The 10,875-nt window shown below is 36.1% G+C and overlaps 1 protein-coding gene across 1 annotated transcript; it reads right to left on the bottom strand.

Moving 5' to 3' along the window:
- Nucleotides 1-8,253: 8,253 nt before the first annotated feature.
- LOC110703761 (ankyrin repeat-containing protein BDA1-like) lies at nt 8,254-8,880 on the bottom strand. Its single transcript, XM_021881547.1, has one exon. The coding sequence runs from the start codon at nt 8,878-8,880 to the stop codon at nt 8,254-8,256; it is 627 nt and encodes a 208-aa protein (XP_021737239.1).
- Nucleotides 8,881-10,875: the final 1,995 nt, after the last annotated feature.

Raw genomic sequence — 10,875 nt, 5'->3', positions numbered from 1 at the left:
GAACCAATTGCCCTTATCTTGGAAACACTTAGGTTTTATCCATTTCCAAAGAGGGCCGAAATTCTATGATGCATTTCATGGGTGGATTGAAGATTGGAAGCAATTGGGCATACATCACACTTTGGCCCATTTCATTACTATTTTTGGGCGTGTGTTGCTTGGTCCATTTACTTAGTATTATTTAGCTTAAGTATGGTTTTTTTTTGAAAAAATAATGCCAAGAGTTGCTCTTTGGTTGGTTGTAATAGGAAGAGTTTAACTCTTCATCTTTAGGTTTAATTAGTGCATTTAAGCTAGCTTGTATTAAAGGAAAACCATGGCTTTTGGCTCTCCATATTTTTGGAAGGTTTTCCTTGCCTTTTAGTGTGCTTATTTGCTGCTCCTTTCCTCTATAAAAAGGAGAGCAAAACAGAAATAAAATCAGAGTTTTGAGTTATACATAAAACCGTGAGGTTGCTTAGCATTCTTCTTTGTGTTTGTCCAAAGTTTGAGTGTTGTTCCTTGTTGCTTTGAGTTAGTTCTTGAGTGACAAGATTAGGGGGAGATTGAGTGTGTCTTGTCTCTAGCCTAAGAACCAGAACTTTGAGTGTGTTCTTGAGTTTTGGTTAGTTTTCACCATTGTAAGTTGTTCCAAAGTGAGTAGCCTTTCATTCAAATCAAAAATACAATAACTTGTTGGGGGGTGTACTAGACTCACATCATCTGGTATCAGAGCCTAGGTTAGGGTTTTCTTGAAAAAAATCGAGTTTGAAGGCGTTTGGAGCAAAACGGCAGAATTCGATCAGTTTGGAGTTGCGGTTTTGAGAAGGCCATATCTCCTTCGTTTTCTGTCCAAATCGAGTGATTCTTTTTTTGAATCTGGATATTTTTTTGTGTAGATTACTCACAAAAATTTTCAGATTTTTTGGAATTTTTCTGCTAATAAACTGGGCAGGTTTTTCGCAGCAGCGCAGAAAAGAGGCAAAACCGGGAAGGCAGAATTCAATTGAAGATTTCTCCCTCATCCGAAAAGCTTTTGAGGAGTTTCTTTTTTTCAAATTGGTTGTTTTGATCTGAATTTTCTGAATTTGTAAGCCTTTGAGAGTCTCAAGGCAATTTTCGTTTTGCATTTTGTCTCTAATTTCGGCAGTTTTCACTCATTGTACTTGTAATAGCCTAGCAAAAATAGTAGAAATCATGGCTAGTGAGGAGCTTGCTAGAATGTTGCAAGTAATCACTGAAAAATTGGAGAGTTTGGAGAAAAAAAACAGAAGAAAGTGAGGAGGAGAAGGCTAGGCAAAGTTCTAGGATGGATACAATTGCCGATATGGTGTTGCAAACAACTAGAAAACTGAACGAGTTAGAAAATGAGGATGTGGGTAGTGGAAACAACCTTAGGCAATTTGATGAAGATAGGGGGCTTAAAATTGACCTACCAGAGTTTGATGGGGGCATGATAGTGAGGCCTTTCTAGATTGGGTGAGGCAAATTGAAACTGTTTTTGAGTATAAGGGGTTCAATGATAGAAAGAGGTTCAAACTTGCCATTCTAAAACTCACTAAACTTGCTGCTTTATGGTATGAAAACCTTAAGGCAAATAGAAGGAGAGAAGGGAAAGATAAAATTGACTCATGGGAGAAGTTAAAAAAAAAGAATGAGGGATAAATGGGTTAGTAAGGAGTATGAACAAGAGCAATACCTTAAGTTAACCCACCTTTCACAAGACAATGGCATGAGTGTGGAAGAGTACATGAAAGAATTTGAGAAATTGTGCTTAATTTGCGATTTACAAGAAAAAGAAACTTTCAAGATAGCTCGTTTTGTTAAAGGGTTGTCTAAAGGGATTTGTAGAAAAGTGGAGGTGACTCACTATGCCACTTTTTAATGATGTTTGTAAACTTGCCTTGAAGTATGAGGCACAAGCTAAGGAGGAAAAGGAGAAAGAGAGGCCCAAAACTTCCTCTTTTAAAAGTAATTCGAAATTTACTCCTTTCACCTCTAATGAGAGTAATTTTCAAAGAGAAACTTTTCCAAATAGCTCATCAAGTTCTAAGTTTGATAAAGGGAAAGAAAAGCAAGTAGTTTCCCCTAGTGAGCTTGCAACTAGGAGAAAATGCTTCAAGTGTCATGGTAGGGTCATATTGCTAGTGAGTGTCCTAGTAAAACTGTTTTGACCGCCACACAATGCGCAATTATGGATGAAGAAGAACAAATGTATAACTTTGTGACTCGAGAAGAAGAGAGTAATGGGGAGGACGACTTTGAAGAAGAGATTTCTCCCGAAAGTGACCATAACTTGTTGGTGGTTCGCAAAATCTTACTTGGTGATCCCCAAGTTGATGAGAGGCAACGAAACAACTTGTTCCACACTAGATGCAAGATAGGTGAAAAGACTTGTAATGTGATTGTGGATAGTGGCGCTCAAATTGATGTGATTTCGTCTGAGGCTGTGAGTAAGTTGAAACTACATACTAGGGTTCATGATGAGCCTTATAAGCTCAATTGGTTGAATGATGGTACCAACATGAGGGTGAAGAAGCAAGCCTTGGTGACTTATTCCATTGGAGGGTTCAAAGACGAGCGTTGGTGTGATATTCTTCCTATGGATGCTTGCCATTTGTTGCTTGGAAGACCGTGGCAATTTGATCATGATTCGGTACACAAATGTAAATCTAATGTGTTTATTGTAACTACCAAAGATGGTAGAAAATTTAAATTGTTGCCTTTACCTCCCAAAGTTGCTAGAAAAGAAAAAGAGAAAAGCAACTATCTTGTAATTTGTACTGAACTTGAAAAAAATAGTGGAAGAAATGGGGGAAGGGTATACTTTGGTTGGGAAGGCCAAAGATGAGATTTGTATTTCTCATAATAACTCATCACCTTTAAATGAGTTGTTAGGAGAATACAAATATGTTTTTCCCAATGACTTGTCCAACAGTCTACCTTCAAATAGGTGTATTGACCATGTCATTCCAAGAGTCCCTTTGCCTCACAATGCTATCTGCCACCAAATGAAACTTAAAGGGGGAATAAGTGGAAAACGGCGTCCAAAACCAAGCAAGGATTGTATGAGTGGTTGAAAAAAATGCTAAAAAGGGGGTGTGTGCAAGTGAATCATAAAATTGATTTAAGAAGTGCTACTTTCAACATACGAGATTTATCTCCTTATTTAGAAGATGCAAGTTTGGGGTCAAACTTTTTTCAAGAAGGGGAGAATGATCCAAGATCAAGAAGCCCACTTAGAAGCGTCGTGGATCAAGAACCAATTGCCCTTATCTTGGAAACACTTAGGTTTTATCCATTTCCAAAGAGGGCCGAAATTCTATGATGCATTTCATGGGTGGATTGAAGATTGGAAGCAATTGGGCATACATCACACTTTGGCCCATTTCATTACTATTTTTGGGCGTGTGTTGCTTGGTCCATTTACTTAGTATTATTTAGCTTAAGTATGGTTTTTTTTGAAAAAATAATGCCAAGAGTTGCTCTTTGGTTGGTTGTAATAGGAAGAGTTTAACTCTTCATCTTTAGGTTTAATTAGTGCATTTAAGCTAGCTTGTATTAAAGGAAAACCATGGCTTTTGGCTCTCCATATTTTGGAAGGTTTTCCTTGCCTTTTAGTGTGCTTATTTGCTGCTCCTTTCCTCTATAAAAAGGAGAGCAAAACAGAAATAAAATCAGAGTTTTGAGTTATACATAAAACCGTGAGGTTGCTTAGCATTCTTCTTTGTGTTTGTCCAAAGTTTGAGTGTTGTTCCTTGTTGCTTTGAGTTAGTTCTTGAGTGACAAGATTAGGGGAGATTGAGTGTGTCTTGTCTCTAGCCTAAGAACCCAGAACTTTGAGTGTGTTCTTGAGTTTTGGTTAGTTTTCACCATTGTAAGTTGTTCCAAAGTGAGTAGCCTTTCATTCAAATCAAAATACAATAACTTGTTGGGGGTGTACTAGACTCACATCAGACCCGAATCCAAAGCGACCCGAACTATACACTTATAATTTTCTTAAACTACGTGTCCACCTCAACGTCCCAAGTATTTTGGGACGGAGGAAGTACATTGATTTTTTTTTTTCCACTATTTACATTATCTGATTTGAATTTATGACCAATTAATCAATGATAGTGATTATACATACGAAACAATATAGTCGTCTTGAGTGTATAGCACTACTAGAAATAGGCCGGATTCCGACGAAATCGTTCCGACGGACTGAAATTCCCTCGGAAAATTCGAATTTTCCGACGGAAATTGGATTTGTCGGAAAATTCCGCCGAAAAATGTTAGTTCCGACGGAAAATCCCTCGGAAATATTCCGACGGATTTTTTTTCCGTCGGAAGAGGTCAATTCCGAGGGAAAAAAATCCGTCAGAACATATTAATTTCCTACGGATTTTTAATCCGTAGAAAAATCCGAGGGATTTTAATTCCGTCGGAAATTTCCAACGGAATTTTAAGCTTTTCCGACGGATTTAATAATTTTTTTTTAAAAAAAAAAAAAAACGCATACAAAAACCCGAAAATCCTAAATTCCCTCTCCCCCTTTCATTTTTCTTTTCTCTCTCCTCTTTACGCCTCTTTCCTCTTTCTCTTTCCTCTCCTCTTTCCTCTTCTCTTCCTCTCCGATTTCCTCTCCTCCTTCATTCTATCTTCTTTCTATGTTCTTCGTTCTCCTTCTTTCTCCTTCATCCTCTTTCTCCTTCTTTCTTCTTTCTCCTTCATTCTCTTTCTCCTTCTTTCTCTTTACTCTTTTCCTTTTTCGTTTTTTTCTCGTTCTCCTTTATCTTCTTTTCCTTTTTCGTTTTCTTTTTTGTTTCCTTCATTTTCGTTTTTTTTTTTGTTTGCCTTCATTTTCGTTTTCTTTTTCGTTTTCGTTAATTGTAGGCTGGTGGTCGTCAACAATTATGGTGTTTATGGTCAAATTCGACCATAAAAATTCCAGATCTGGAGTTTTTATGGTCGAATTTAACCATATAATCCCAAATTCAAGTTTTTGGAGGTGGAATTGAAGGTATGTCTTCGTTTTGTTTCTAATAATTTGCTTTGTTTTTTTTTTTTTTTTTTTTTTATTATTTATTATTGTGGTTTAATTTCGATTGTGTGGTTAATGTTTGATTTCGTTGTTTAATTTGAGTTTATTTTTGTTGATTTATTTTTGCTTGGTTGTTTTTTGTGTGATTTTTGTGGGTTTTTTTGTTGTATTTTTGTGGGTTTTTTTGCGGGTTTCTTTGTGGTGGCTGGTGGTGGTAGGTGGTTTACGGTGGGTAGGGGGCAGTGGTATGCGTGGTTATGGGTTGGTGGTGGGGGTTGGTTGGGGTGGGTAGGGGGCAGTGGTATGCGTGGGTAGGGGTGGGCTGGTGGTGTGGGTTGGTGGTGGGGTTGGTTGGGGTGGTGAGCAGGGGTGTGGGCTGATGGTGTGGGTTGGTGGCGGGCTGTTTTTTTTTTTTTTTGTTTAATTTCCCAACGAAATTTTCTGTCGGAATATACCTCCTCCGACGGAAAATTCCGTCGGAACATCTCCCCCACCGACGGAAATTTCTGTCGGAACATATCCCACTCCAACGGAAATTTCCGTCGTAACTTGCGACGGATTTTCACTTAAAGTCAACAAAAGCGCCGACAGAACTTAATCCGTCGGAAATTCCGTCGGAATAGACCTTTCCGACGGAATTTTCGATGAAATATCGCGGAATTCCTACAAAGCGTATTCCGACGTTGCTTTCCGACGGAATTTCAGGGTTTTTCGACGGATTTTTTTCCGTCGTTGATTGACTGTTTTCTAGTAGTGTAGTACTGTTGGAATTGTCTAATGAATATTTTGTTAATATTCAATTGTTATACTTTATACTTATTGATAATAATAATATATTATTGGTCAAATTTCTACATCGATTTAGACGAAGATTGACCCGATCTGAATTGACTCGACCTGAGTTTGACCTGACCCAAATTTGACCCGACCTGAACTTGACCTGACAAATAGACCCGTATACTGACCCGAAGTGTTGACCCGATACCCTACCTGACCTGAACTACCATTGACCCGAAATCCAAATTGACCCGACCCAAATAGTAATTGACACAACTCGTACCCGACTCGAACGTCCCGTTTGCCAGATCTAAGCTCAAGTAAGGGGAAAGAAAAAACAATTTATTATAAACTCAAACTGTTAAACTACCAAACGCTATTTTGAAAAATCTATTAAATTTCGAGACAATATGAAATGGGCTTAGGCAATCCGACCAAGGTTTCCTCTACAGTTTGGTCCACAAACAAGGCTTTAAGAGCATCCATACTGAAATCAATTGGTAATAGTAGAAGTAACTCCTCTTTCTCCAATAAACACTCACAAGTGGGATACAATAAGCTTTAACACTCACAGAAATTTCTAACATGGATAAAAATGCATGGCGTTAAAACTTTCAAAACTGAAGGTAGTATCAATCCTACTATCATTAATAGTCAAAATGAAAATATGAAGAGTGAACAAATGCGCAAATGGGCTTGGGCCACATCATAACAAGAGTTCACTGAATTGATCGATAAAGTCAAATGGACTTGGAGTATTGGACACAACTTTTTTTTTATTGTTTCTTTAATGTGGGATACGTTCCCAACATTTCCCCTTTTCCATACTTTTAATATCAGCTAATTAACCCAAATCAAATGTGTAATGCATTGGTTTTTTTGTTGCAGGGAAGAACCTTCAACATGGCCTAAATTATTGTAATTATAATTGTTATCATGCATGCTGCTGCCACTTGACATTGCTGTCATTGTTACCACTATAACCTACTTCTTCGTATATACTATATTGCGATCATATAAGAAATATATGGGCGACTCAACTCAGGGTAAACTAAGAAAGTGATATATCTTTGTAAAATGCAAAAAAGAACAATACTTGTACAAAGTGAATAAAAATCTCCAAGGTTGCAATTGCAAGATTATGTAAACCTTCCCAAACACGAACGATACATTTTATGACCAAGTATGAAAACACACATTAAACATTTTATGACCTAGTACATTGTGAATTCTATATGAAAACCCACACAATGGTACATTTTATTTAATAACTAAGCATGCCTTATTGGACTAGTGATTAATGAATTAAACATATTAACATGATTCTTCAGTTCCCAAAGCTTTTTTTAACTTTTGACCTCAACTTATAACCAAGACACATCCATATGAAGCGCAGACCATGTCCAAAGAGTATCACCAACATGAGCCATAGCAGATCTCGACTGAATACTCCATAGCGTCAACTAAGGCAGCTTTGTCCCAAAGCTCATTTGTAAGGTACAAATGTCGCTTGCAATCCACAATCCACAAAGTAAGTTGCTGCACTCGCAGTTACAGCAATCCACAAAGTAACCCTCAAAATAGACACAAAATGTCGCTTGCAAGGAAGGCCGCTAATAAGGAGAAGGATGACACTTAGCGATGACATGAGCCCAATAGTGTTGCTAACATGCATGGGCTCTCTCAAACATGTTTGTACAATTTATGATGAACTTATGAAATCATAAAATTATTATTTGATATTCGGGTCGGATCTATCAAACTTCCAAGTGCGTCCAAATTCTATCAAATTTTCAATCCCACTTTATGTGAGCATGTCATGAGTGTGCTATATTTTCTATTGGTTGGTATTTTACTAATTTAAAAACAAACCAATAGAAATTATCTAAATGGATTTGTTTTTAATATGTAAATATCTTCGAAATATTAAATTTTTATAATATTGAATGATTATTCCTATTCATAAAATTATTTATCTATTCTCAAGGCAAATATTCCTAATTTTAAAGTTAACGTAATGTCATACTTGATATATGTAATATCTAATCATTGTTTGCTACTATCGTACTTTTCTTATTAACAGTGTAAAACCATCAAACATAATCTTCTTTCAAGACCGGAGGGAGTAATAAAATAGCTTTATATTCAATTCTATCTTTCCTCTACTATTTCATTTATCCTTTTACTTTATAAAACTAACACATGATTGTCATTATTATGAAACTAAAGACCTTCATGATCAGATCAAAGGTATTTATTGTACAAGTTGTAAAATGGGATATGTCAAATGCACATAGTAGAAACAAATGTCCTACAAGTGTATAAAAAACGATATAGTATAACCTAATCGATGAAGTTCAGGGATGGACCCATAATGGACTTGTGAACTAAGCAAATTCATGATAGTATAATTAACGTGACAAAGTAAAGCTTAACATGTAAAAATTGGAAGAGAATTGAAGAGTTAGATTTCATGTTACCTCTTTTTCTTTGTAAGCCACAGCAAGGTGTAAGACAGTATTGCCATCACTATCCTGGGAGTTTAGTAACTCAAGATCATACGTAATTTCAACCAATGCTTTCAATGTGTCTAGCTGACAATTTTTCACGGACAAATGTAAAATTGTTTCAACTCTCGTAGTTCGTTCCAAAGCAGCCTGACGTTTCTTCTTGAGAAACTCTTCAAGCACATCAGTGTTCCCATTTACTGCCGCGACATGAAGGGGCGTCATTCCATCTTGATCGTGCACGAAACACATGTTCGGTTTCACTTTGAGCAACTTCTTGACAATCTCTAATGACCCTTTTGTTGCAGCTGCAATGTGTAGTGGGGTTGATCTTTTTATTTGATCAACCGCCTCTGCTAGTTTCGGCTTTCTCTCTAGAATTTGTTTTACGAAATCTAAGTGATTCATTTCAACGGCTATATGTAATGGAGATTGCATGTAGGTGCATGATTTTTCAATGATGCATCGATCGAGAGCTAATTCATCTTTTTTTAGCAACTCGACCAAGTAATTTTTATCTCCCTTAAGTGCAGCTTCATATATATTTAAATTTGTAGGAAGGGTTTGTGTTATTTCACTTTGATTTCCCATTTTGAATTGCGATTTATTTTTCTTTAAAAAAAATATTATAGAAAGCTGGGAAATTCTTATAATGAGCTTAATGAAAATTTAATTGCAGGCTTTCTATATATAGTATTTCAAAAGTTGGTTATTGGGAAAGAGTGTAATATAATACGAAGTATAAGTATCAATCTAAAAGGATAAAGTAACAACCAATGTATTAAGCTGGTCAAGGAAAGAATAATGAGGAGCTTTATACTTCCTCTATAATTTTAAATGCAAACACTTTCTCTAACTGGCAAAATTTATACCATATTTTGTTATTTATATCTCTTTGTTTCCTTAGTAACTTTATTGTTTCTTTCTCTTTAATGGTATTCATTGTTCTTCTATCAAAATAGATTAATCATGCACTTACCCCCACTTACACAATACAATATTATAGGAAATAAACTCTCTAAAACTTCTCATAAATGCAAGTGATGTGTAGAAAAAATATGGAGGGAGTAAATAAACTATTATCTCAATGTTGATGCATGATTAGCATCTCCTATGCTTTTTTTATGAAGCGTGAGTAAAAGGCTGGAAGGGCGCCAGCATGTGAAACAAAAATGTAAAATCTCACTCAATGAATAATATTGAATTGGCTTCGTAACCTTGCCATAAGTAGTTAAGTAACTAGTGAGTATTCTTAGAAAAATATACTACCTCCGTTTTATATCAATTATTTGCAACGATTTGATATAAAATGTGAGTAAAAAATGTCTAATCGTTGCAAATAATATGAAACAAATGTAGTATATAACTAGTGTGTGTCGTATGCCCCAGATTGTCGCTTTTAAATAATTGTTATTGGATAGGTAGATTCATTTTTGTTTTTAGATTTTCCTATTTCTTTAAATAGAATTTTCCTATTAATTTATAGTAGTTTTTCCTAAAACTTATGGATATATACATTAATTTGAATGATTGCTTGTGAATGGTATGGTTTTGGAGTTTTTTTTTTTTTTTTTTTTTTTTTTTTTTTTTTTGTTTAGAGAGCCACAAGGCCTGGGTGAGAATTGATCCATGATCTCTTGAAATCGAGAGTGAAGCTCTAACCACATGATCTCTTGGAATCGAGAGTGAAGATAAAGAAGCCCTCTTAGAAACTCCATGGATCAAGAACCAGTTGCTCTAGTGAGCCCCAAGTAGATGAGAGGCAACGAAACAACTTGTTCCACACTAGATGCAAGATAGGTGAAAAAACTTGTAATGTGATTGTGGATAGTGGCACTCAAATTGATGTGATTTCGTCTAAGGCTGTGAGTAAGTTAAAGCTACCTACTAGGGTTCATGATGAGCCTTATAAGGTCAATTGGTTGAATGATGGTACAAACATGAGGGTGAAGAAACAAGCCTTGGTGACATATTCCATTGGAGGGTTCAAAGATGAGCATTGGTGTGATATTCTTCCTATGGATGCTTGCCATTTGTTGCTTGGAAGACCGTGGCAATTTGATCATGATTCGGTACACAAATGTAATCTAATGTGTTTATTGTAACTACCAAAGATGGTAGAAAAGTTAGATTGTTGCCTTTACCTCCCAAAGTTGCTAAAAAAGAAAAAGAGAAAAGCAACTATCTTGTAATTTGTACCGAACTTGAAAATATAGTGGAAGAAATGGGGGAAGGGTATGCTTTGGTTGGGAAGGCCAAAGATGAGATTTGTATTTCTCATAATAACTCATCACCTTTAAATGAGTTGTTAGGAGAATACAAATATGTTTTTCTCGATGACTTGTCCAATCGTCTACCTTCAAATAGGTGTATTGACCATGCCATTCCAAGAGTCCCTTTGCCTCACAATTCTATCTGCCGCCAAATGAAACTTAAAGGGGAGAATAAGTGGAAAACGACGTCTAAAACCAAGCAAGGGTTGTATGAGTGGTTGAAAAAGATGCTATAAAAGGGGTGTGTGCAAGTGAATCATAAAATTGATTTAAAAAGAGCTACTTTCAACATACGAGATTTATCTCCTTATTT

This window comes from Chenopodium quinoa, unplaced genomic scaffold, assembly GCF_001683475.1.
Source record: "Chenopodium quinoa cultivar QQ74 unplaced genomic scaffold, ASM168347v1, whole genome shotgun sequence".
Classification (NCBI taxonomy): domain Eukaryota; kingdom Viridiplantae; phylum Streptophyta; class Magnoliopsida; order Caryophyllales; family Amaranthaceae; genus Chenopodium; species Chenopodium quinoa.
This window is presented reverse-complemented; position numbering and strand designations above follow the sequence as displayed.